General features: G+C 41.0%; 1 protein-coding gene across 2 annotated transcripts; it reads left to right on the top strand.

The window, feature by feature from the left end:
• Positions 1-27,894, top strand: MCM3 (minichromosome maintenance complex component 3). Of its 2 annotated transcripts, XM_007516517.3 has the most exons (17): positions 1-163; positions 1,177-1,289; positions 2,186-2,394; positions 2,838-2,968; positions 3,427-3,665; positions 5,709-5,817; positions 6,617-6,770; positions 7,420-7,551; positions 8,663-8,871; positions 12,457-12,631; positions 12,971-13,097; positions 14,070-14,220; positions 20,024-20,164; positions 21,061-21,164; positions 22,299-22,384; positions 22,788-22,884; positions 26,602-27,894. In XM_007516517.3, the coding sequence occupies exons 1-17, from the start codon at positions 86-88 to the stop codon at positions 26,798-26,800; spliced, it is 2,454 nt and encodes an 817-aa protein (XP_007516579.1). In that variant the 5' UTR covers positions 1-85; the 3' UTR covers positions 26,801-27,894. The 2 variants fall into 2 exon arrangements, with proteins under 2 accessions (XP_007516579.1, XP_007516580.1); XM_007516518.3 differs by lacking the exon at positions 1,177-1,289 and having other exon boundaries at positions 111-163.

Here is a 27,894-nt window from a genome sequence, read left to right on the forward strand (position 1 = left end):
CTGCTGGCGGGAAAAGTTCGGAAGTTTTCGCGCCGGGGCGGGGTCATTCTGGGCCGCTGCCCGCGATTCTGAAGGCGGCGAAAGCATGGCAGGGACCGTGGTGCTGGACGATGTGGAGCTGCGGGAAGCTCAAAGAGATTACCTGGATTTCTTGGATGACGAGGTGAGGGAGGGGCTGGGCCTCGAGGTTCTGGCGCTCGGAACCGGGACGCAGAGGCCAAACGGGTCGCCCTCCACGCGTCTGCTTCGGACCCAGAGCCTGGGGCCCACCGCGCTTGCAAGTTGTGTTGTAGCGGATCCCTACGGCGCTGGAGCCTTTCTTCTGGGTCTTGTAGCTTCCACTTGCGGGAGTCAGTCCTTAGGTTTTCTGTCCGGGCATCTTTAGAGCAAGTGATTTTGTAGTTGCCTTGTAAATACAAGTCATAGCCGGGTCGCCCAGAAAACTTCAGGTTTCTCTCAAATGCCAAGAGAATGGCGAGATAGATTCTGACCTTTTCTGAAATCACTCCCCGCTCTCAATTCTGGGGGAGAGTGGAGGACCGACTTGCTGCTAGAAAATTGTCCGCGTTCTTTTTTTTTTTTTTTTTCGGTATCAAATGAAATTCAGAGAACAGGGGTATGGTGCGCAGATATACGGGGCTTTGAATGCAGTTGAAGATAGAAAACCACAGAGTGGTCGTCAAGTGTCACGACTAGTTGATAATGGTGTCTGTTAACAAATAGCTCAGACTCCCAAGTCTTTTAGGCCCGGATATTAAAACTCTTGTATTTTACAGCACGGGAAGTTAAACATTTTCTCTCTGTACAGTGAAAAGTAATTTAATGTATTTAAAAGTCTGTTTAGTTTACATTTTAACAAGGTGTTTTTTTTTTTTTTTTTTTACTAATTTTCCGTTTAGACATCATGGGACTTCATTTACGTTCCCATCAAGGGTTGAGAAATACCGGATTACATAAAAATTGCTCCTGGTAATAGGAATTGTATGAACCTTGAACAAGTCCTCAGAATTCCTATGGGTGTGTGTGAAATCTGAGGCTAATGAGTGAAAATAAATTAAAAAGTTAGAACCGCTTCTGCTGCAGAGATTGACTTGCTGTGAGAGTTAACCTCTTTTTAAAACCATTTTATTTTGGAACTTGTTCACTGTAATATGTGCACGATATGCTATTTTGCAGGAAGATCAAGGAATTTATCAGAGCAAAGTTCGGGAACTGATAAGTGACAACCAATACCGACTGATTGTCAATGTGAATGACCTGCGCAGAAAAAACGAGAAGAGAGCCAACCGGTGAGTGGAAAGGGTGGAGGGGGTTGGGATGTATTGACAGAGATTGCCCCCCACCCCCATTGAGGGCTTCCTAGGAGATATTAAGATGAAAAAAAAATTTTTTTTGATAGGACAGAAAGAAATTGAGAAGAGGGGGGGAGATAGGAAGAGAGAAAGACACCTGCAGACTTGCTTCACAGCTTGTGAAGAGAGATACCCCCCGCCCCAAGTGGGGCAGCCAGAAGGCTGGAACCTGAATCCTTGCACAGGTGCTTTGTACAATGTGCGCACAACCTGGTGTGCCACTGCTCAGCCCGGGTAATTTTTATTTATTTATTTATTTATTTTTTACTTGTAGACTCTTGCCTTACCTGCTCCTATATGGTAAGACATTTCCTTTCAAGAGCACTGTTTTCTATGTATTGCTAAGTATCATTTTTTTCTTGTATTTCTGATAAGTTAGATTAAAGTTGTCCGTCAGTTCTGGTGTGTATTACGGATGTTAGGACAAAGTGGTACTTTCTTGGTTTTATTTCTTGGTCTTATTCATGTAAGGATGTCCATTTTTGTATTGAGGTATATTTTAAAGTTCTGTTCTTTCTGTCTAATTTTTTTTCTTAAATATTTATTTTATTTATTTACTCCCTTTTGTTGCACTTGTTGTTTTATTGTTGTAGTTATGATTGTTGTCATTGTCATTGGATAGGACAGAGAGAAATGGAGAGAGGAGGAGGAAGACAGAGAGGGGGAGAGAAAGATAGACACCTGCAGACCTGCTTTGTGAAGCGACTCCCCTGCAGGTGGGGAATCAGGGCTCGAACCGGGATCCTTATGCTTTGCACTACCTACGCTTAAACTGCTGCGCTACAGCCCGATTCCCCTTTCTGTCTAATTTTTATTGTCTTACCTATAAACAGCCTCCTGAACAATGCCTTTGAGGAACTGGTTGCCTTCCAGAGGGCCTTAAAGGATTTTGTGGCCTCCATTGATGCCACTTATGCCAAGCAGTATGAAGAGTTCTACATAGGATTGGAGGGAAGCTTTGGCTCCAAGCACGTCTCTCCACGAACTCTTACCTCATGCTTCCTCAGTTGTGTGGTGTGTTTGGAAGGCATTGTCACTAAATGTAAGTAGACATCTAGGAATGGATATGGAATAGACCTAAAGGGTTGGAAAAAAGAAGAAAAGTAGAGTAGAGCTATGTAGTTAATAACTTCTAGGACACTGAAATTGTGAGGTGAGCCTTGGAAGAGCTGAGTGTTTATAATGACTAGGGGGCCTTGAGTGACTTCCTGTGCAAGCAGATTGGTAAATTATGCTGAAAATGGGGGAGTCTTGGTTCTTGATATTCTACCCTTTCCAACCCTGTTTCTCATTCAAGATCAAGTTGTAAAGTTGTACAAGATAGGGTGATGTTTTGTTTATAGGTATGGGACTGAGTAAATAATAATTAGCTTTGAATTAGTTCGAAGCTAACACAGTATTTGGAATTTAGCAGATGTTTGCCTCAGTATCCCACCTCAGTATTGTCTAGCTGGATGACTTTGTATGCATGCTTTTTATTCCTAGGCTCTCTAGTTCGTCCCAAAGTTGTCCGCAGTGTCCACTACTGTCCTGCTACCAAGAAGACCATAGAGCGACGTTACTCTGATCTTACCACCCTTGTACCTTTTCCATCCAGCTCTGTCTATCCCACCAAGGTGAGGGGAATAACTTGATTGAGTAATTGGAGATTGGAGTTAAAAATGTCTTCTACTAAAGTCCCGGGTTAATGCCTATTATTGCTCTTCTAGAAATAGGGTGAAAAGTAAGGATCACTCTAATAGCAAGACTGATTTGTTAGCCAGTGTTGAAGCCCATGGTTCTTATTTAAAATAATAATATATTGGGCCAACAAAATAATTCACATAGATGAAGAAAGTGCTGCTTTGCCTTGCATGTAGTGCAAGTTTGAGCCCAACCCCCCACTACACTGGAGAAAGCTACGGTATTGTGATTTCTTTGTGTATTATGTATCTGTGTGTCTGTCTAGTTGTCTATCTCACCGTTTCTATCTGGAATTACTGAAATCCTAACAAAGACCTATGAAGGCCTCTAAATTTGTGTTTGTTTCCCCACAATAATTGAGATACTCTCTTCTTCTCTGTGCCTTTTCCAGGATGAAGAAAACAACCCTCTTGAAACAGAATATGGCCTTTCTGTCTACAAGGACCACCAAACCATCACCATCCAGGAGATGCCAGAAAAGGCCCCAGCTGGTCAGCTTCCCCGCTCTGTGGATGTCATTCTGGATGATGACTTGGTGGATAAAGTGAAGCCTGGTGACCGAGTCCAGGTGGTGGGAACATACCGTTGTCTTCCTGGGAAGAAGGGAGGTTACACCTCAGGGACCTTCAGGTAATGGGCCATCCTGAAGTCTTTGAAAAGCTACTGGCAGTATTCTTTCTCCAGTTTGCATGTCTAGGAGAGCGAGATCTAATAGATAGAGCATTCCACATGCCTGGAGAAGGGTTGCCTCTACCATCAGATAAAACTAGTAATGTCCTGGGGCCAGGTTCTCCACCTGCAGGGGGGGTCGCTTCATAATCGGTGAAGCAGGTCTGTAGGTGTCTGTCTTTCTCTCCCCCTCTCTGTCTTCCCCTCCTCTCTCTCTGTCCTATCCAACAACGACAACAATAACAACAACAAAAATAATTACCACAACAACGATAGACAACAAGAGCAACAAAAGGAGAAAAATGGCCTCCAGGAACAGTGGATTCATAGTGCAGGCACTGAGCCCCAGCAATAACCCTAGAGGCGCAAAAAAAAAAAAAAAACTAGTAATGTCCTAAACTAAAGGTAGATAAGAGTTATTGGTAATGAATATATATAAAGCCTCATGGCCTACCTCAGTTTCACAACTATTCTCATATATGCTTCTGTCAGAAGCTCTGTGGATTAGCAGGAGAGAAATACATTTCTTTAAATTTATAAAATAAAAAATATTGACAAGACCATAGGATAAGAGGGGTACAATTCCATACAGTCCCCATTACCAGATTTCCATATCCTACCCCCTCCCTTGAAATCTAGAAATACATTTCTTTTTTTTAAAATTTATTTATTTTCCTTTTTGTTGCCCTTGTTTTTTGTTGTTGTTGTAGTTATTGTTGTTGATATCATTGTTGTTGGATAGGACAGAGAGAAATGGAGAGAGGAGGGGAAGATGGAAGAGAGAAAGATAGACACCTGCAGACCTGCTTTACCACCTGTGAAGCGACTTCCGTGCAGGTGGGGGAGCAGGGGGCTCGAACTGGGATCCTTACACTGGTCCTTGTGCTTAGTGCCACGTGTGCTTAACCTGCTGCACTACCACCCAACCCCCGAAATACATTTCTTTTTATTTATTTACTTTTTAAATATTTATTTATTCCCTTTTGTTGCCCTTGTTGTTTTATTGTTGTAATTATTATTGATGTTGTTGGATAGGACAGAGAGAGATGGGGGAGGGGAAGACAGATAGGGGGAGTGAAAGATAGACACCTGCAGACCTGATTCACCGATTATGAAGAGACTCCCCTGCAGGTGGGGAGCTGGGGGCTTGAACCAGGATCCTTACACCAGCCCTTGCACTTTGCACCACCTGCGCTTAACCCGCTGTGCTACTGCCTGACTCCCTTTTATTTATTTATTTCTGTTTATTTATTTATTTTTATTTATAAAAAGGAAACATTGACAAAACCATAGGATAAGAGGGCAGTGGTGACTCTCCACACAATTCCCACCATCAGAACTTCACATCTCATCCCCTCCCATGATAGCTTTTCTGTTCTTTATCCCTCTGGGAGTATGGACCCAGGGCTGAAATACATTTCTTTTCTTTTTCTTTTTTTTTTTTGATGTAATTTATATTTTCTGTACAGAGTTTGTTTTTTTTTTTAAGATTTTATTTATTCATGAGAAATGATAGAAGAGAGAGAAAGAACCAGACATCACTCTGGTACATGTGCTGCGGGGATTGAACTCAGGACCTCATGCTTGAGAATCCAAAGCCTTATCCACTGTGCCACCTCCCGAACCACCCAAAATACATTTCTAACATGAGGCCTCACTGGCATATTTAGGTCATAGGCCAAGAACTAGCTTTTCTTTGCTTTGTCTTCTAATTTGCTATTTTAGATTAGTAGCCTAAGATGATTCTGATGTTAGGAATTGAAAATAGCAAACTTGGGATAAGGTGGTGAATGTTACAACAGTGTAAAGACCAAGGTTCAAGCCCCACCTGCAGGGATGAAAGTTTCACATCTGGTAAAGCAGTGTTGCAGTTGCTTCTTTCCCTCTCTCCATCAGTCTCTTCTTCAATTTTTCTCTGTCCCTATAAAATTAAATAAATAAAGTAAATAGTATTAAAGCCCTCTTTAAAGAAAAATGCAAACTTCCTCTTCCTCTCTGTTCCAGGACTGTCCTGATTGCCTGTAATGTGAAGCAAATGAGCAAAGACATTCAGCCTTCATTCTCTGCTGAGGATATTGCCAAGATCAAGAAGTTTAGTAAAACTCGTTCTAAGGTCTGGTTGTCCTTTAGTGATTTTGAGATGATGAATTTGAAAGGGTTGTGTTTGGCATGGCCTTTCCTAGACTGTATCAGGAGGAAAGTCAGTTTTTTTCTTTGAAGGCATTTGCTGTTAACTTCTAGTTTTGACCTGTTCAGCAAATGAAAGGATGTTTTTGCTACTCTGTATTATTCTGTTTTGCTACTTGCTGGTCTATTAAATGAACCCTATACATATTAGAAAGGGCTGAGGTAGATAGTGTAATGGCTATGTTAAAAGACTTTCATGCCTGTGACACTAAGGGCCCCAGGTTCAATCCCCAGCACCACCATAAGCCAGAGCTGAGTGGTGCTCTGATTTAAAAAAAAAAAAAAAAAAGATGGATTTGTAGTACCAATATTCTGGTGATTCTATAGTAAGTACATTAGTAATATAATACTAACTTAATTTTTAAGATACTTTTTTTTTCTTTTTAAAGACAAGCTGTCCACCTTTAGAAGTGAACAACAAACATATTGTTACGTTTTACTATTAAAAGTTTCTACTGAAGCACAACATAAATATTTATCACACTTAACATGTTTTTTTTTTTTTTAATGTGGGAAGATTAAAAGCTCTAAGCAACTTTTGAGATCCAGATGTCCTCTATGTGTTTTTACAATGGCCTCTTAAACTTATATATATCTTAGAGAAGACATTTTTATAATTGGAAATAGTGCCATTACTCTTTAATCATTTTTTAAATAAAGGATCAAGTGAAGCTCAGCAAAGTATCTAATCTCTAGGCTTTCTCTCTCTTTTATCCTATCTGTAGGATATCTTTGATCAGTTGGCCAGGTCATTGGCCCCCAGTATCCATGGGAATGACTATGTCAAAAAAGCCATTCTCTGCTTGCTTTTGGGAGGGGTGGAACGAGACCTGGAGAATGGCAGCCACATCCGTGGGGATATCAATATTCTTCTAATAGGTATGATGTTGGGGATTTATTTCAGGTTCTTTTATTTCAGGTTCTTTTGTGGTGTGTGGTCGTGGAAAGATACGAGTTGTAAGATTGTGCATTATGATTGTATATTTCAGTTTCATCAGATGGCAAAAGGATAAAGATGCAGTTATTTCTGGTTTTTTTTTTTTTCCCTCCCTGTGATTGCTAAAGGGAAGAAAGTATTTTTTTTTTAATTTTTTTAATGTGTTTCAGTGTGCTTTTTTAAAAAATTTTTTTCAAAGCATTTATTTCCTTTTGTTGCCTTTGTTTTTATTATTGTAGTTATTATTGTTATTCATGTCATTGTTGGATAAGAGAGAGAAATGGAGAGAGGAGGGGAAGACAGAGAGGGGGAGAGAAAGATAGACACCTGCAGACTTGCCTCACTGCTTGTGAAGCGACTCCCCTGCAGGTGGGGAGTCGGGGGCTCGAACCGGGATCCTTCTGCCAGTCTTTGCACTTTGTGCCATGTGTGCTTAACCTGCTGTGCTACTGCCCGACTCCCAGAAAGTAATATTTTTCCAGGCAATTACTTTATGTCTTTTGTGCTGGGAGTTGTTTTAGAATACAAGGAACTTCTTGGGGGTTAGGGTGGATTTCTTGGAGAGTCACCATTGCCTTCATGTAATTATAGGAGATCCATCTGTTGCCAAGTCTCAGCTTCTACGGTATGTGCTGTGCACTGCACCCCGGGCTATCCCCACTACTGGCCGGGGCTCCTCTGGAGTGGGTCTTACAGCTGCCGTCACCACAGACCAGGAAACAGGTAAGGATTTAAGGATGCATGACAAATACCTAGCAGTGAGGCCAAGCATAACTTGCTGAGTTTACTTTAGTCACTGTGTTGAGTTAGGGAGATAGAATTGAGAGGTCATTTGGGGGCAAATCATAGGAGACTTAGTATCTGGCAATCGTGAACTGTGTAAGTCTTTGGGTGGCCTTTTGCTGACAAAAATGTTTCCTTGGAGGTGATTGGGAAGAGAGTGGAAGGAGAAAGCATAGCAAATTGGAAGGGAAATGAAAATTAAAGGAAGAGACTTAAAGGCTACTATAGAAGGGCCAGGCGGTAGCACTCTTGGGTGGCACAAGGTTGAGTGTACGCATTATAGTGTACAAAGATCAGAGTTCAAGCCCCCTAGTCCCCACCTGTAGGAGAGAGGCTTCAGGAGTGGTGAAGCAGTGCTGTGGGAATCTCACTTGAGCGCTCCTTCTCTGTCTCCCTCTTCCCTTTCAACTGCTCTATATCCCTATTCAAAGTGAGGAAATACAATATTTTAAAAGAGCAGATTTAGTTGGGAAGTCACTTGATGATGTCGGCAAGATAAAAATCCTAAGTGAGGGGGTCGGGCGGTAGCACAGCCGGTTAAGTGCACATGGCGCGAAGAGTAGGGACCAGCATAAAGATCCCGGTTCGAGCCCCCAGCTCCCCCACCTGCAGGGGGGTCGCCTCACTAGCGGTGAAGCAAGTCTGCAGGTGTCTATTTTTCTCTCCCTCTTCTCTGTCTCCTCTTCTCTCAGTTTCTCTCTGTCCTATCCAACAACAACATCAATGGCGACAATAAAAATAATGACAACAACAGGGCAAAAAAAAAAAATGGGGGAAAAATAGCCTCTAGGAGCAATGGAATCATGGTGCAGGCTCCAAACCCCAGCAATAACCCTGGAGGCAAAAAAAAAAGTCTCAAGTGATCAATGTGGGTCAAAGAGATATAGGGAAAAACTGCCCACATGGGTAGTACCTTTCAGCTTTGGGTGCTGTTCTCACTGTATTCTCATGTGTGTTAGTTCAAGATGCCTAGAAGGAGATTGCAACCCCTCTCTTAATTTCCTTACAACTTGGACCATAGCGTTTATTTCCATACTTTCCCATTTCCTAGGGGAGCGCCGTCTGGAAGCAGGGGCCATGGTCTTGGCTGATCGAGGTGTGGTTTGCATCGATGAGTTTGACAAAATGTCTGACATGGACCGCACAGCCATCCACGAAGTGATGGAGCAGGGCCGAGTTACCATTGCTAAAGCTGGTATCCATGCTCGACTGAATGCCCGCTGCAGTGTTTTGGCAGCTGCCAACCCTGTCTACGGCAGGGTAAGTGAAATCAACTACCTGTTACCCTCATCATTTGGTTTACTGGAAATCTATGCCAATAAGTTTATTTTAGGTATCTTGGAGAGTAATAGATCAGAGATCAAAATAAAGTCAGCACCTTTTTTTTTTTTTTTTTTTTTTGCCTCCAGGGTTATCGTTGGGACTTCATGCTTGCACTACCAATCCACCAATCCATTGCTCCTGGAAGCCACTTTTGCCATTTTCCCCATTTTGTTACCCTTGTTGCCATTGCTGTTATTGTTGCTGGATAGGACAGAGAGAAATCAAGATAGATGGGGAAGACAGAGAGAGGGAGAGAAAGATAGACACCTGCAGACCTGCTTCACCACTTGTGCAGCGACCCCCCCCTTCAGGTGGGGAGCCAGGGGCTCAAACCGGGATCCTTCTGCCGGTCCCTGCTCTTGGAGCCATGTGTACATAACCTGCTGCGCTGCTGTGTGGCCCCAGTCAGCATCTTCTTATTGTCAGCTTAGAGTAGTGGTCTCTCCCCCATTCATACATACTAGAACCCCCTAGAAAACTCTTTAACATAAATAGGCATAAAAGTACACTGAACAAAACCAAAAGTAATCTGTAGTCTTACAATCTTGGTAATTTGTAACAATATTAAAGTAAAAGTACTGTATGAACATGACAGAAATTTATAAACAGAACAGAGGGATGTGTTAAATTTAAAGCCTTCCTGCTATTCCTTTCTTAAGACATAGGCACTAACAGATAAAATGTGTTTCAGGAAATAAAACTTTTAAGTATGTGCCAGGAATTATACAGTCTTTTTATTAAGAATTATTGTAACAGGGCCTCTTGGTGGTTTATCTGGTAGAGCACATGTGTTCCCATGCTTAAAGATTCAGGTTCAAGGTCTGTGCGCGCGTGTGTGTGTGTGTGTGTGTGTGTGTGTGTGTGTGTTGGGAAGCGTTACAAATGGTGAACAGGCTGCAAGTTTTTTTTTTTAATCAGAGCACTGCTCAGTTCTGGCTTACTGCATTGCTGGCGATTGAGCCTGGGAGCGGAGTCTCAGGCATGAAAATCTTCACATAACCATTATGCTATCTCCTCAGCTTTCGTTAATTACCTCTCTCATTATCTTTTCTTATCTCTCATCCTCTATGAAGTCAGGAGAGTGAGTGATGATCTGGGAAGCAAGTGAGAGATCCTGGAAATGAAGTCGTGCATGCACTGAGCTCCAGGGATAACCCTGGTGACTAATCAACCAACCAAAAATGAGTTAACATAATTTTGTTTTTTAGTGTGACAGTCCTGGGTGTTATATTCTTTTTTTTTTTTTAAATATTTATTTATTCCCTTTTGTTGCCCTTGTTGTTTTATTGTTGTAGTTATTATTGTTGTCGTCATTGTTGGATAGGACACGGAAATGGAGAGAGGAGGGGAAGACGGCGGGGGGGGGGGGGGGAGGGAAAGATAGACACCCGAAGACCTGCTTCACCACCTGTGAAGCAACTCCCCTGCAGGTGGGGAGCCAGGGCTTGAATCAGGATCCTGACACCAGTCCTTGTGCTTTGCGCCACCTGCGCTTAACTCGCTGTGCTACAACAGCCTGACTCCCCTAGGTTATATTCTATCTGATTTGGAATTTGCTTATTTTTATTTATTTTCTTAGCAGCTGTCTAGTATTCTATTGTACGTTTATAGTAATCTGTTTAGTCTTCATTTGATGGGAATTTGGTGTTTTCCCATTTCCTACCTGATGTTTGAAGTTGCAACTAAGATCCTTTTAGTTATATTATTTTGTTATGTATTTGGGAATATATCTCTTATGATAAATACATAGCAATAGAGTAACTAGCTTAAGTGATTTTTATTTTGATAGAGATGAGCAAATTGCCTTCTTTAAGTATTGCACTCTAATAAGACTATTAGTGCTCATAAATGCCTTACGTCTATCCACTTTTATTCTCAAAATAATCCTGTGAGGCAGGTATAAGTAATTATGACCTACTTAGAAATGAGGAGATGGAAGCATACAAGGTAAATCAAATTCTTAAAGAATCATAAGCTAGAAAGTGCAGAACCAGGATTTGAAATGAGAGCTCAAGCTATGCTCTGGCAGTTTATGAGGCCAGAGTCTTCTTTCCCCCCTTGGTATATTACATTATGTAGGTTCCAGATGTACAGATTTCCTTATTAAGATCTGTATATACTATATTGTGCTGATCACCAAAAGTCTGGCTTTCCATCTGTAACCATAGCCATACAATTGATTTCACTGTGTGTGGTCATCCCTGGCTTGGTGGCTATTTTTTTGTTTGTTTTGTTTTAATGAAACACACAGATGACTCATCTCCAGTCCAGTTTTTGTATCTATGGTTCTGGGTTGGGACCCTTTGTAGTTGTGGTTTGGATAGATTCTGTGTTGATTCTAAAGCACAGAATAGTACAGAACCATTTATCTCATCCTGAAGAAATTACACTGGAACATATAGTGAGAAAAATGTCATATCCTGCTGAGTGCAATGAGAATCACTACTGTTGCCCCCTGACTGTGGAAAGCATCAGCCAGAAGGCCCAAGATTGAAATGCCACTATGGGTTCTTGAATCCAAGACAAAATTTGTTTCCTTGATCCTTAAGGTAGCATGTTTTATAGATTACTACTCATTTCCATTGAGATTTTTACTTACTACTTTTTGAATTAGGAGCTTCAATATATACTTTTTTTCTTCTTTCTCCAGAGCCCTGCTCAGCTCTGGTTTATGGTGGTGTGGGAGATTGAACCTGGAATCTTGGAGCCTCAGACATGAGAATCTCTTTGTATAACCATTATACTATCTCCCCCTGCCCAGGGGCTTCAAAGTTTCTAAATGCTTCTGGTTTAGCCATCTTGTCTATAAGTAGGCAGGGAAGAGGTAATTATCTTTCTTTCTCTTCATATTTTTACTTGCCACCAGGGTTGTTATCCTTGAGGCTTTTGCAGGTTATCCTTGAGCTGCTCCCTGTGGCTATCCCCCACCCTTTTTTAATTCTTTTTATTTTTTCTTTCTATTTTATTTTCTTTGATAGTACAGAGAGAAATTGAGCAAGAAGGGGGAAGGGAGAGAGAAAGATTGACAACCTGCAGACCTGCTTCACTGCTAGTGACTCGCCACCACCCCCTCCAGCTTGAGCCCAGGTCCTTCTCGTACATGGTAATGTGTGTACACAACTGGTGTGCCACTGCCTGTCTTCTGCAATTATCTTTCAAGGTTGATTCTGTCTTGGTAATGGGAGCAACAGATTAAAGTGTGAGACATAAAAGGATAATTTTGAGACTTCATATCAGCCTTCTAAAGTCACCTAAGATGGGCAATAGCGCTGTATTTGCTTGGAAGGAAGGACATGGGGTTTTGAATTCACTCATCACCATAGCTTCAGCTAGGGAAGGGCTGCAGATACAAGAGATGAATTCAATATTTTAATAGCTTCAAATCACTTCTTCACTGCAGTGTTTTTTTTTTTAAATATGGTTTTCTATTCTTACATGATTTATTTGGCCTCCATTTGCTGTTAATGTTGCCTCTACTGTTTGTTTATTAATTTATCTATTTATCTTTGTTATGTTCCCCAGTATGACCAATACAAGACGCCTATGGAGAACATTGGGCTGCAGGACTCACTACTGTCCCGATTTGACTTACTCTTCATCATGTTGGACCAGATGGATCCTGAACAGGATCGGGAGATCTCAGACCATGTCCTTAGGATGCACCGTTATAGGGCACCTGGGGAGCAGGATGGCGATGGTGAGGCCATCTTGAGAATACGATGCACTAAAGGATGGGAACCTGTATAAGTGTGATATATCTCTGGTCTGACCTGGTTGATGACAGCTGTTCTAGTGTCTGTGTTGGTACTGATGATACCCTTACCTCCCTGACCACCCTGCTGTTCTTTTTTTGTTTTCCTCATTTATGGAAATGGGAACATTTTTGAGTATCTTCTCAGGGCCAGGTGGTTCTAATCTGCCTTATTTTGGTGGGTCATCATGTCTGCTTCTTTCTGGGTTCTTGCTTTGTCATTGTTACAGAAGAAGTAGTTTTGCACACGTTAAGCACTTTCTTACTCTTCTCTCTCTTTTCTAGCTATGCCCTTGGGTAGTGCTGTGGATATCCTGGCCACAGATGATCCCAACTTTGACCAGGAAGAGCAGCAGGACACTCAGATTTATGAGAAGCACGATAACCTTCTACATGGAACCAAGAAGAAAAAGTGAGCATTCTTCATACCTTTCCATTGAGGGAACCTGATATTTGTTTCATATTAGAGTTCATGTTTATCTGGACTCGTAGTATGTTCACGGAGAGTTCATGTGTATCTGGCATCATGTTTCCTGGCTCAGGATCCAGCTTAGGATCATAGCCAATTGGCATCTTTCCTTTTCTGAATGCTCAGACTCCTTTCCCAGACTATTATAGCTTCGTAAATATAATACTGTCAGTGATCAGATTTTGGATTTGATCTTTTCTTAGAATTTGACAATATTCCTATCTGATAGTGGGTATGTCATCAGGTAGCCATTTGTGAAGAGGTGATAGCAAAAGGTTTGAAGATTGCAGACAGAGAATTTTCAGGTAGATTTAGATAAAGGAGACAGGTCTAGATGCTTAAAACTTAAAATGTGGGTCATATACCTCTGTTTTTGGCCATGGTTCAGTAGAAAGCATAGAATAATCTTCACACCTTGGGGCTGGGTGGTGGCACATTGGCACATCTGGTTAAGTGCACACATTACAATGTGCAAGGACCTGGGTTCAAGTCGCTAGTCCCCACCTGCCAGGGGGAAACCTTCTCCCCCCCCCCCCCCCCCACCTCTCCTCTCAACTTCTGGCTGTCTTTATTCAATAAATGAAGATTAAAAAAAGAATATTCTTCACACCTATTGGTAAGAAGAGAGGATTAATTTAAGTTCATTTCAACTTACCTGAGCTATAGCTTTTCTATGTATAAAATAGAGGGGGCGGGGGGAAGCCCTAAACTTTCTACCTCACCAACAATATCTAATTAATACCTAAGGAAATGGTGGAAAAGTGTTGTGCACACATTATGTAAGTGGGGTTAGAACTGGGCTCTAGGCTGAATCTTCTCTCTGCCATTTGACTTCTTTGAGGAGGGGCAAAGTCACCACTCCCAGCAGGATCTAAGGTGTGACAGGAATTTAGACTTCCCTGTATGTTGTTACAGAGAGAAGATGGTGAGTGCAGCTTTCATGAGGAAGTATATCCATGTGGCCAAAATCATCAAACCCATCCTAACACAGGAGTCAGCAGCCTACATTGCGGAAGAATATTCACGCCTACGTAGCCAAGACAGCATGAGCTCAGACACTGCCAGGGTGAGTCTGCAAAGGGAATATGTACCTGAGAGTTCCTGCTCTCAGAGCTCCGGAGGTATTTTAAGTAATTGCGTAGCTTTTCCTTTCTGATCTAAAAGTCTGCTTGTTAGGCAGTTTTAGTCATCTCCTTTTGGAATGGGAAATGGAATGAGAACCCCAGAGATAGCATGTGTCTCATTTGTTTAAATAACTTCTAGCCTTTAGGAGCTGGATTCAGGCAGAGCTATAGAGCAGTTTCTGGGAACTGATCTTTGTCTGTGTTCTAATATTTAGTTTAAAAATACTAAGAACTGCCTTCAAAGATCTCAGACTCCAAGATCAGGAGGCAGAATAGTGGATAAATAGAAAGATCATGTGTATATTTAAAAAGCAGTGAATGTGAAAGACTGTTGGAATATGGATGAAGAAGCTATTTTTTTTTCTTTAGAAAGGATATAAATGTCCGATAACTATTTCCAGAGCATGATAATTTGAGCAAGAGTTTGACAAATGATTAGGAGCTTCACAAACTGTGATGATTATCCACAGATATCTCTGAAAACCAAATATACATGTCCATGAATTTATCTAAATATTTTGGGAAAGCATAGTTCATAATACAGTTTCACTGCTGAAAGGCCCAAGCTCAAAATCCTCATCCCTTGATAAAGAAATCGACTCTTGATCAACTCCAGCCTCATACCCAGGACAGGAATTCTGTCTTTTGAACATCTTACTATCAATTCTTCAACACTTCCAATGACAATATCCCTACTATATCACTGCTTTTTTTATTATTATTATTACTGTCTTTATTTATTTATTGGATAGAGACAGCCAGATATCGGGAGGGAAGGGAATGATAGAGAGGGAGAGAGACAGAGAGACACCTGCAGCTCTGCTTTACCACTCATGAAGCTTTCCCCTACAGATGGGGACTGGGAGCTCGAACCCGGGTCCTTGTGCATTGTAACATGCACTCAACCAGGTGCCACCACTATATCACTGCTTTAAATATAGAATCTTCTATTTATTGAAGTTAAAAAACTTGTTTCACTATGACTTGAGTCGGATTCTTAATTTTGCTTTATAGAGGTTGTGTTTTTTTCTTCAGATTAATTACTTCCTTTTCTTAGTTGTTCTCTTACCAATTGCACATGTTCCATTGTACCTGTGGTCCTCTGATGCACATTACACTATTTCAGTTGTGGTTCAGTGGATTAAAATACATCCCCTGCACTGTAAAACATTGGGATTGTGGGTCACAGGAAGAAGTGGGTTTTTTAGTTGAGTTTTTTTTTAACATTCCTCATAAATGTAAATTTGTACTATTTAACTGACTATTCTTGGTGTAAAATCTTGTCATGTGTATAAAAATAAAAAAAAAAGATCCCCCCCCCAAAAAAAATAAAATAAAATAAAATACATTCTTCAGCTTGGATTTTGTAGTTCTGATGTAGGCTAATGTTTCATTAGCTTTCTAGTTGATTCCTCCTAACTGGAGTGCTTAAACATTCAAACTCTTGATAGTCTCTTAAATCATTAAAACCTTAAATCATCAGGGAAATGTACTTCTTTGTGAATATGCTTACTTTTGAATGTTAAATCATTCAGTGATTAGGGAAATGTCCTTTTTTTTTTTTAAGATTTTATTTATGAGAAAGATAGGAGGAGAAAGAACCAGACATCACTCTGGCACATGTGCTGCCACAGATCAAACTCAGGACCTCATGCTTGGGAGGCCAAAGCTTTACCACTGCGCTTTTCCCGGACCACAGGAAAATGTACTTCTATGTGTACTTTAATGCTTGTTTTTGAATGTTAGATTGAGTGATGGTTAAGAAAACTTGAAAGTAGCATTGACCAGATTTATTACTCACTGCCTTATAGACTGGGGGTGGGGTGGGGTGGGGTGGGAAGTATGCTAGAAAGAATGAGCTCTTGGGCTGGGTGGTGGTGCATCTAGTTGGCCGCACGTGTTACAATGTGCAAGGACCCAGGTTCAATCCCCCAGCCCCCACTTGTAGGGGGAATGCTTTGCAAGTGGCAAAGCAATGCTGCAGATGTCTCTCTGTCTCTCTCCCTCTCTATCATTCCCTTCCCTCTCAATTTCTGGCTGTCTCTATCCAATAAATAAAGATAATTAAAAAAACAATTTTTAAAAAAGAGAGAGAATGCGCTCTTTGTTCTTCTCAGAGGTTTTCAGCTTACTTTTGAACCTTGTGTACATCCTTTCACCCGTCCTGTCAGTTTCTTTATCTTTGACATATTTTTCCATGCAAAAATGTGTTTCAGCTTTTCCAACAACCCAGTATAAAGTGGGAAGGTTGGATAAAGGATACTTTATTTAAAAAAATTTTTTTTCAATGATACATCTTTAGTTTTTGATGCTTTTTCCCCATCTAGAGTGAAACTACTTCAGAAGTAGAGGGACTATTTTGCCACTAGTCAGATATCTCAGTAGTTTTGTGGGAGGGAAAAAGATTTTGTTGAGGAGATTAATGATTTACAAACAACTGTAGACATTTTGTGAAAACTCAGAGGGACGTTTTAAATTTAAGGTCTTTGGAGCTTCAAATAGTTTTTATAATTTTTACATGCTATACACTATATTAAAATTTAAGATTTAAAAAAAATATGTATTCCCTTTTGTTGCCCTTGTTTTATTGTTGTTGTTATTGATGTTGTTATTGTTAGGACAGAGAAAGATGGAGAGAGGAGGGGAAGACAGAGGGGGGGAGAGAAAGACAGACACCTGCAGACCTGCTTCACTGCCTGTGAAGTGATTCCCCTGCAGGTGGGGAACCAGGGCCTCGAACCGGGATCATAAAGGATGCTTTTTTTTAGGAATACACACTGCAGTTCTTAGAACTTTAAGCATACATGCCTGGTTTTATTTTATTTTTAAAAAATATTTATTTATTTACTCCCTTTTGTTGTCCTTGTTGTTTTATTGTTGTTGTTATTGATGTCGTTGTTGGATAGGACAGAGAGAAATGGAGAGAGAAGGGAAAGACAGGGGGAAAAAAAGATAGGCACTTGCAGACCTGCTTCACCGCCTGTGAAGCGCCTCCTCTGCAGGAGCTTGAACCAGGATCCTTAAGCCAGTCCTTGCACTTTGTGCCACTTGCTTAACTTAACCCACTGCACTACCACCCAAATCCCACATGCCTGGTTTTAAAGGCACAGACGTTCTGACTCATTAGGCCAGGGATGCCATTTCTTCAATCATTATTAGCATTTGAAAAAGACTGAGGGCCCCTACTTTGGTATATTTTCATCCAAAGGAGAAAGACCGTAACACCATATCAGACTTCTGCTCTGCATTTTGTTTTAAACAAGTTTACCCACATTTTCAAAATTGATTCATGGATAACCTCTTTCATGCCCTTCTCTAAACGTGACCTGGAACAGGCTATGTGATCTTTTGAGTCTCATTAAATTCATCTATAAAACTCCAAGTTAAGAGTGTTAAATGACACGAGAATTTTTTTTCCTTCTTTTTTTATACCTGAGCACTGTTTAGCTCTGGCATATGGTGGTGTCAGGGATTGAACCTGGGGCCTCAGGTGCCTCAGGCATGAAAATCTGTTGTGTAAACCACTCTTGTTTTCCAGGCCGCTGCGTTGATTTTTTTTTTTCCCGTAAGTAAAGTTTCTGGTGCTCAGTAGGCCTACAGTAAAGGATTATTTTTCTGTCTTTACTATTTATACTCAATTCTAACCATTTGTCTTTCCAGCTGTAAGATGCCTAGTGATCTACTTTATGATCCCTCTCTACCTGAATACTCTCACACACTTTTTTCCCTGATCATTTTTATCTTTTTGCCCTTAATAAGAAATTTACTTGTTGGAGCCGAGTGGTGGTGGTACATTACAATGTGTAGGAACGTGGGTTCGAGGCCCTAGTACTCACTTGCAGGGGGAAAGTTTTGTGAGTAGTAAAACAGTGTTGCAGGTCTCCCTCTCTTTCTCTGTCTCTGACCCTCTTCTCTTGATTTCTGCCTATCTCTACCCAATGAATAAATAAAGATAATGGAAAAAAAAGAAAGAAATTTACTTGTTTAAAAAATTGTTCTAAATTTTTTAACAGGTTTACTTAAAATTGTTATAGAATTAAACTGCTGAGACTTACTATTTTCTCTACCCAATAAATAAAGATAATGAAAAAAAATGAAAGAAATTTACCTGTTTAAAAAATTGTCCTAAAATTTTTGACAGGTTTACTTAAAATTGTTATAAAGTTGAACTGCTGAGACTTACTATTTTGACTTGCAATAATGCCTTACATGTTTCCTCCTTTATATTAAAAATTCACAAACAAATGAAAATGGAAAAACTGCCAATACTTGATTTCTGTCTGTTTCCCACTTGCAGTTAGATACCTTTGACCCTCATGGAAAAAATATGTAAACATTCAGAACTACCAGTAACAGGAAGAATTTGAAAATGAAATGTTTCTCATTGTAGTTGGATGCCTTTTAACATAATTGTTCCACATTTGGCATTTCTAGCACACAGATTGGTATCTTCAAAAAGGCTAACCAGATAAGGCCTCATATACCTCCAGCAACGCACTAGTAGCTACACTCTGGAAGTACAGATCTGCACAGTCCAGATGTTGAAAGGGGGAAGTTTACAAATCAGAAATTCAATGGACTTCGGATTACATCTGATTTCTCCCTCTGGTGCTCTTGTGTTCTCTCTCTCTTTCCCTTCTCTCTCTCTCTCTGCCTGCAGAAAGAGGGTCATCACAGTGCCTGCACCACAAATCTACGACTCCTGGTGGCCATTTCCCCCTTTCTTCCTATTATTATTAGTGTCAGAAGGAGGGCGGGAGAGAAAGGAAGAGAGACACCTGCAGCACTGCTCTATCATTTATAAAGCAACAATACAGGTGGAAACCCTGGATGGGTCCTTGCACATGGTGTAATGCGTTCTCCTGTGTGCACCTACTGTGTGCACCACTGCCCAGCTTCTGATAGTCTCTAATTTCACTAAATGCTACTGTATCAGTTCTATGATGGTAAAGTTTCTTCACCCCTACAGTTGAGGGTTTATTCTTGTGAGTGACTTTTGTGGCCAGTTGCTTTCGCAGTGCTTTACCATTGGCTGATCTGTGGCTGGTCTGCTTTGTATGATCCATAGTAGAGAGACCTCCTCATTTAGGTCTCTTCCTCCTTTAGCTGAAACTACGTCAGTGAAAGGTAGCTCTGATGTTTGAGAGCAATGGCCAGACCATTTCTGTCTTTCCAGATTTTATATGGTAGTTACAGAAATGCAGATTTCTTAGTCCTTTGCTTGGAGTTCTTACAGCTTTGCTGGCAATGTCCTTATCCTGTCCTGTGTAGTGGAGACATTGGACAAGCTGTTCTCCTTTGTCTTACTTATTTAATTTTAAAATTTTTTATTTATAAAAAGGAAACATTGACTAAACCATAGGATAAGAGGGGTACAACTCCACACAGTTCCCACCGCCAGAACTCCGTATCCCATCCCCTCTCTTAATAGCTTTCCTATTCTTTAACCCTCTGGGAGTATGGACCCAAGGTCATTGTGGGATGCGGAAGGTTGAAGGTCTGGCTTCTATAATTGCTTCCCTGCTGAACATGGGTGTTGACAGGTCGAGCCATACTCCCAGCCTGTCTCTCTCTTTTCCTAGTGGGGAAGGGCTCTGGGGAAATGGAGCTCCAGGACACATTGGTGGGGTTGTCTGTCCAGGGAAGTCTGGTCAGCATCATGCTAGCATCTGGAACCTGGTGGTTGAAAAGACAGGTAACATACAAATCCAAACAAATTGTTGATATTTATTTATTTTTTTACAGACATCTCCAGTTACAGCCCGGACACTGGAAACTCTGATTCGATTATCCACTGCCCATGCCAAGGCCCGCATGAGCAAGACTGTGGACCTGCAGGATGCAGAGGCAGCAGTAGAGTTAGTCCAGTATGCTTATTTCAAGAAGGTGAGAATGGAGGTGCTTGGGCTTCATAGTCCTGTGTGGCTGTTCTGTACATAGGAGTCATCAGTCCAAAATAGCATCTGTCCTTGCTCGGAGACCTCCAGCACCAATGGTTCTCAAACTTAGCTGCATGTGAAAATGAGATGGGAAGCTTTGAAATAGAGGTGTGGAATCCTGGGCCTGGGTGGTGATGCATCTGGGTGAGTGCACATGTTACAGTGTGCAAGGACTGGGTTTGAGCTCCTTGACTTCACCTTGGGGAAAGCTTTGCAAGTGATGAAACAGTGTTGCAGGTATCCCTCTGACTCTTTCCCTGTCACCCCCTTTCCTCTTGATTTATGGCTGTCTCTAGCCAATAAATAAATTAAGGATATCTATGTGATGCAGTACCCTTAAAGGCCCCAGAGATTCTGGTTTAGTTGATGTGTTTAGTCAAGTACATCTCTGACTAACCCTGCTCTTCCTCTGTCTTTAAAAAAAATGTAGGTGGGGCAGGTATAGGTAGCATAATGGTTATACAAAGAAACTCATGCCTGAGGCTCCAAAGTTCCAGGTTCAATCACCCAAACCACCATAAGCCAGAGCTGAACAGTGCTCTGGTAAAAAGAAAAAAAAAAATTTTTAAGTAGGTGTTTCCGACGGATTGACTTTGATAAGCTTCTTGAATTTTTTTTTTCCTCCTTTGTCAATTTTTATTTATTTATTAATGAGAAAGATAGGTAGCAACCCATTTATTCCCTGAGTCCTAGGACTTGGGGTTAGTAAGCTAGATGACTCATCAGACACGTGGAAAAGTCATTTTCTGCAGAAGGTACTCTAGTTGTGAGTTCGCTATTCAGCTCCCTGGCATCAGTGACCCTTCCCACCCACTTGTACCTGGCTACCTGGCTTTGTTTTAGGTTCTGGAAAAGGAGAAAAAACGTAAGAAGAGAGATGAAGATGAATCAGAGACAGAAGATGAAGAAGAGAAAAGCCAGGAGGACCAAGAGCATATGAGGAAGAGGTAAGGTGGGACAAAAAGAAATGAGGTAAAAAATGATTACAGTTAGATGTGAGGAGAGTGCTGGCATGTGGACCAAGTGCAGTCTGTTGACATCAGGTTCTTCAGGGAAGAGGTAGAGTGCTTAGCTTAGACTTGCAAATAGGAGACTGGAGATAATCTGCACAAAGGAGAGAGAGTGAAGCCCCTCCCTCCCTGTCTTTAGATTGATGTTCTTGACCTCTATTGCAAAAAAAAAGAAGAAGGGGGCAGAGGCAGGTGAACAGTAGTAAAACTGGTTAAGTGCACATGTTACCATACACAAGGACCCTAGTCCCCTCCTGCAGGGAGGAAGCTTCACAAACAGTGGAGCAGTGTGGCAGTCATCTGTCTCTCTTCTTTCTGTCTTCCTATTCCCTCTTGATCTCTGTCTGTATCCAATAAAATATTTTTAAAAAGTTAATTAGGAGTAGTTGCCCTCTTAGAGCTTTTTTAAATAAGCACTTGAAAATTCTTTTCCTTGGGATTATTATTTTTTTCCCTTTCATATGGTTGAGTTTCAAAAGGGTGAATGATAGGAGAAAATTATTGGGAAGCAGGACTTGTGTTCTAGTCTAGAGACTTTCATTAAAAAGTAAAATCTCAGACAACCCCACTAATGTGTCCTGGAACCCCTCTCTCCAGACCCCTGCCCTACTTGGGAAAGATAGAAACAGGCTGGGAGTATTGATCAACCTGCCAATACCCATGTTCAGCGGAAAAGCAATTACAGAAGCCAGCCCTTCCACCTTCTGCACCCCATAATGATCCTGGGTCCATACTTCCAGAGGGATAAAGAATAGGAAAGCTTTCAATGGAGGGGATGAAATCCAGAACTCTGCTAGTGGGAAATGTAACCCTCTAATCCAGCAGACTTATTGATCATAATTAAATCAATTAAAAAATAAAATGACCACACTATGGAATTGTATCCCTCTTATCCCATAGTCTCGTCAGTCATTATCAAATCACTAAAAAAATAATTTTTTTTAAAAAAGTGAAGTCTCTGCAAGCCTAACCATTTCACTTTAACTGCATAGATCTACTTTTTTTTGTGTGGACAGAGGCACAGGATGGGGTTCCCCCGGAAATCCTATTAATTTCCATGGGTATTTTCAGAAGGAAGACTCGACGTTCACATGCCAAGGATGGGGAATCTTATGATCCCTATGACTTTAGTGACACAGAAGAGGAAATGCCTCAAGGTGAGTTCCTTTGATTCCTGAGTTTTTTAGTTGCTCTTTGTACTATTTTTCTGGTGGCCTTTTACTTGGCTTCTTGACTAAGGTGCTGTGGCTGAGAGCTTTGTCCCAAGAGAACTTTGGGAAACCCACAGTAAAATTTTTGAAAAGTAAACTTTGCTGAGTTGTTTACTTCCTGCTTGATGTATTGTGTGCTCTTTGTCAGGCCCAGTATTGGCATCCCAGATAGCATATTTGTTAAGGGTCCCTCCCACCCGACTCAGTTATGGCCCCTAAGATAACAGTCATATGAAACAGGTTAGTTGGCTCAGTGAGGAGCATAGAGCAGAGAAGATAATTTCTCTGGTGTTTGTGGAAATGGCTTCACATTGTCCTTTCACTCTTTTCAACCATTTATCTTCGTAAGTGCACACTCCAAAGACTGCTGAATCCCAAGAGACTAAAGAGTCCCAGGAATCCCAGGAGACGGTGGAGTCGCAGAAGGTGGAGTTGAGTGAAGCCAGGTGAGTAAGGAAATGAATTCTTTTTTTTTTTAATTTTTTTATTTAAGAAAGGATTAATTAACAAAACCATAGGGTAGGAGGGGTACAACTCCACACAATTCCCACCACCCAATCTCCATAACCCACCCCCTCCCCTTCCCATTCTCTATCCCTCTGGGAGCATAGACCCAGGGTCATTGAGGGTTGCAGAAGGTAGAAGGTCTGGCTTCTGTAATTGCTTCCCCACTGAACATGGGCATTGACTGGTCAGTCCATACTCCCAGTCTGCCTCTCTCTTTCCCTAGTAGGGTGGGTCTCTGGGGAAGCTGAGCTCCAGGACACATTGGTGGGGTCTTCAATCCAGGGAAGCCTGGCCAGCATCCTGGTGGCATCTGGAACCTGGTGATTGAAAAGAGAGTTAACATATGAAGCTAAACAAATTGTTGAGCAATCATGGACCCAAAGCTTGGAATAGTGGAGAGGAAGTGTTAGGGGGGTACTCACTGCAAACTCTAGTTTACTTCTGCTTTCAGGTATATATTTTGTAGTAGTTTATGGATACGTGTGAACATAAGCTCTCTCTCACAGAAACTGGTGTATATCTAGGTTATGGGACTTTGTTAGAAAGTGAACCACCTGGGATGGAATTAGAGTATACTATAAAAGGAAAGGTCTCACCCGAGTAATGAAGCTGAAGGGTTGTCATTCCACTCGTGAAGTCTCTGGACGCAGTCTGAACTGAAGCATGTTGAGGTGGCAATCGTTGTGTTGGTTAGGTTGTGATCGGCAGATGCAATATTATTTGGTATGGATTGGGAGATGCATACGGGAAAGTGGGCCCTATCCAAGGGTTCCAGGACTGGGGGAAGTAGGGGCTCTATAGTGGAGATGTGAGGTTCCTGCTGTCTTAGGGTTCAAAAAGACAATGGATAGTTAATGTTATCATCACATTATTTGGTAATTGGGTTAACTTTGAAAAGTCCTTTAGTTATGGTTTGCTGTACAGTATCCAGGAAATGAATTCTAAGTGCTGCTGGGGTTAAGGACTTCTTCCTAGGGAGGGAATATGAAATGAGCTGGATTTATCGTCCAGAGGTCCAAGTATTTGAAAACAAATTAATACTTTGATTATAATATCAAACTTAAAAACCAGTTACAAAAATAACAAAGAACGCTTGTATACCCTCTACTCAGGATTTCGCAGTTGTTTTGATTTTTATTATTTACTTTGTAAATAATTTTGGGAATTTCAAAATATACCCTTGTGAGAGCAGGAAGAAGAGTCTTGTAACAAGAGCAAATTTGTGTCTTACTAACATATATTGTATCTTACTATATATGTGTGTAGATAGTATCACATAAGTAGGGGATATACATACTTACTTTTCACTGAATTGTTACTATTTTTTTAAGGTGAAGACTTTGTTTTAGATGTAGGGAGTACAGAAAGAGACCAGAGCACCAAAGCATTCTCAAATGTAGTGGGGGCTGGGCTTGAACCGGGGTCAAGTGCATGGCAAAGCAGCATACCATCCAAGTGAGCTATTTTGCCAGCCTGAAGTTTTTTTTTAATATTATTTCAGAAACAACTTTATCTTTAAATTTATATTTAGTTTTAATTAAACATAAATATATTGAAGTAGCTCCATGGCTGCAGTTTTTTTTCCTTTTAATAATACCTTAAATGCACATGCAATATATATATATATATATATATTGGAAAACACTGAAAAATATTTAGAAAAATAGCATTAAGGTCAGTTGTAATTCTATCACCTAGGGATAACAGTCGAACTTGTGGAGTTCACTTGTTTAATAACCACAAGATTTCCATGTGGATATGTAGCTTTTTTTTTTTTTTTTTTTGGTGCTTCCCAATAATGGATGTTTAGGTTTCAGAAAACTGTTTACTGTAAAGCATTCTTTCATTTATTTTAAGTGTAGCTAATGGCATTAATTTCTAGAAATGGATTTCCTGGGTCTGTTCTTAGTATTTGCTGCTAAATTGTCTCCAGATGATGCAATCCCAGTTTATATTTTTAACAGTTATGTATGGGAACAAAAATTTCCAACATCCTTGGAGGCTTTTGATTTGTGAAATACCATTCTCGATGTCTAAGAGGTTCTATATTACAGTAGTTTAATTTTAAAAGAAGGAAAATCCAGATGTGGGGCAACTGCCAAAGAGCAGGAGTATGTATAATAATACTGTGGACACATAGATTTTACAAAAATGTTTATTATAAAAAGACAAGCATTATACACATACAACATATGCCAGTTTTTCGTGAGTCTCATTTTATTTAATGTGTGAGGTCACTAGGTCATTTCTTATAGTGTAAATCTTTAATCTTTTTTTTAAGTTAATTTATTCCCTTTGTTGTCCTTGTTGTATTATTGTTGTAGCTATTATTGTTGATGTCGTCGTTGTTGAATAGGACAGAGAGAGATGGAGGAGGGGAGACGGGGGGGGGGAGAGAAAATAGACACCTGCAGACCTGCTTCACCACTTGTGAAGCTACTCCTCCTGCAGGTGGGGAGCCGGGGGCTTGAACTGGGGTCCTTATGCCTGTCATTGTGCTTTATACCACGTGCGCTTAACCCACTGTGCTACCGCCTGACTCCCAATAGTTTTGTTTTTTTTAATAGTGGCCCTCAAGAGGGAGCCAACAGATTATTTTTTTTAATTTTTTAATATTTATTTATTTCCTTTTGTTGTCTTTATTGTTGTAGTTACTACTGATGTTGTTATTGTTGTATAGGACAGAGACAAATGGAGAGAGGAGGAGAAGACAGAGAGGGGGAGAGAAAGACACCTGCAGACCTGCTTCACCGCTTGTGAAGCGACTCCCCTGCAAGTGGGGAGCCAGGGTCTCGAACCGGGATCCTTATGCCGGTCCTTGCGCTTTGTGCCACCTGTGCTTAACCTACTGCGCTACCGCCAGACTCCCCCTTTTTTTTTTTTAAGTATTTTATTTATTAATTAATGAGAAAGGAGGAGACAGAGAGAAAGAATCAGACATCACTCTGGTACATGTGCTGCTGGGGATTGAACTAAGGACCTCATGCTTTATCCATTGTGTTACCTCCCAGACCACTTTTTTTTTTGTGTGTGTGTATTTATTTATTGGATAGAGATAGCCAGAAATTGAGAGGGAAGAGAGAGAGACAGACACCTGCAACACTGCTTCACCATTTGCAAAGCTTTCCCCCTGCAGGTGGGGACCGGGGCCTTCAACCCAGGTCCTTGTGCTTTGTAACGTGCAGTCAACCAGGTGCACCACCACATGGTCCCCTTAAATCATATTTTAATAAAAAGTTAAAATATGATATAAGACTCCGGAAGCATCACATCAAATTTTGAGTTAAACTTATATTAAAGAAAATCTGTAATGATGACCGCACCAATGAGTCCTGGAACCCCACCTCCCTAGAGCCCTACCCCACTAGGGAAAGATAGAAACAGGCTGGGAGTATGGGTCAAATGTCCAGGGGAGAGCTCCCGTTCGACGCCCCAGCACCACAATATGCCAGAGCAATGCTTTAATTTCTTCTTTCTCTTGAATGCGTAGATTAAAAAAATTTTTTTTTTTGATTAAGAAAAGACTTTCATGCCTGAGGCTCTGAAAGCAGGAGACATTAGCATGTTGGGTTTTCCTAATGTAGATGTTGTCAGAGAGCACTTGGATGTGTTTATTCCTCCTCACTCACCCTTACTTTCCTTTCTGTCCTTGGCAGGTTGAAGGCATTCAAGGCGGCCCTTTTGGAGGTGTTCCGGGAAGCTCACGCGCAGTCTGTGGGTATGAATCGTGTCACAGAAACCATCAACAAGGATAAAGAAGAGCCCTTTTCTTCAGAGGAGATCCAGGCTGCACTGAGCAAGATGCAGGATGATAACCAGGTTATGGTGTCTGAGGGCATCATCTTTCTCATCTGAGGAAACCTCATCTCTGAACTTTGGGTTCTGCCAAGAACATTTCTCCCATGTTTCCTTCCCCTTGCTTCACCCCCATCCAAGCCTTTGTCTTCATTTCCTGAATAGCAGTGTTTGATTGAACTGAAGTATTGAGACATGTGAAACAGTGGAATCAGGACTTTGTGAAAGTTTGGGGATGGGTAACAAAAAGTATCTTGAGATAAAAAAGAAGAAAGTGGGGAAGGACCAAGATTGCTGCACGTATACTCATTGCAAGAAGCTGCTCATCCCAGAACAAACCAAGCCATTTCTTGACACAGCTGACTTTTGTTTATCTTTTCTGTATTTGTTGGCAGTTTCTTTTCTCCCAAGCACTTTGTTTTAGGACAGATTTGGGGTGGATGCAGGAGGAGGTTTTCTGTGCTAGTGGAGAGAAGCTTTGAATCCAAGAAAGCTTTCTTTGCAGTGATGTCAGTTCAGACGAATATATCATTTAGACCCAAATATCCAAGCTATTGAATAATCCTAGCCTGTCTGTATACTCTACACATGACCTTCATACTGTGTGCTTGTAGACACACTTAATTTTGCTTTCCTTGAAAGCTCTGACCTGCAGAATTTGCTGCTCTCAGATTTTACATCTAACCACCACGAGGTGGCAGCAGACTGCCATGATCGCTGGAGTTTTGGTCTTTGGTCATTCTTCCTCAGTAACACCAGCATTTATCAGGTAAAATTGTGTAAGCCCATAAAATAGTGCAACCATGCTAAATGTAAATGACTAAATGAGTGTAGGATAGGACTTAATGCAAGTCTGAGAGAAGAATGGACCTCCTACTTGAATTTTCTGTGTCCCTTTTCTAAGTCCATTCATGGACTGTAGAAATACCTAACATGGCAGACACCACAAACTTGTGTGTGAATTTTGCCCATCAAGACATCGTCCACCTCCATAGGAATCTTAAGAAATCACTTACAGTTGGAGTCTAGTTCTTAGGATTTGATAGTTCACAAAGAAGTTTGTAGAGGACACAGAAAATATTTCTCTTGTATTATATGCTTTGAATTGCTTCTGAAGAATATTTAGGATTACTTCAATAAAAGAAGAAACTAAA

Source organism: Erinaceus europaeus, chromosome 4 (genome assembly GCF_950295315.1).
Source record: "Erinaceus europaeus chromosome 4, mEriEur2.1, whole genome shotgun sequence".
Taxonomy (NCBI): Eukaryota; Metazoa; Chordata; class Mammalia; order Eulipotyphla; family Erinaceidae; genus Erinaceus; species Erinaceus europaeus.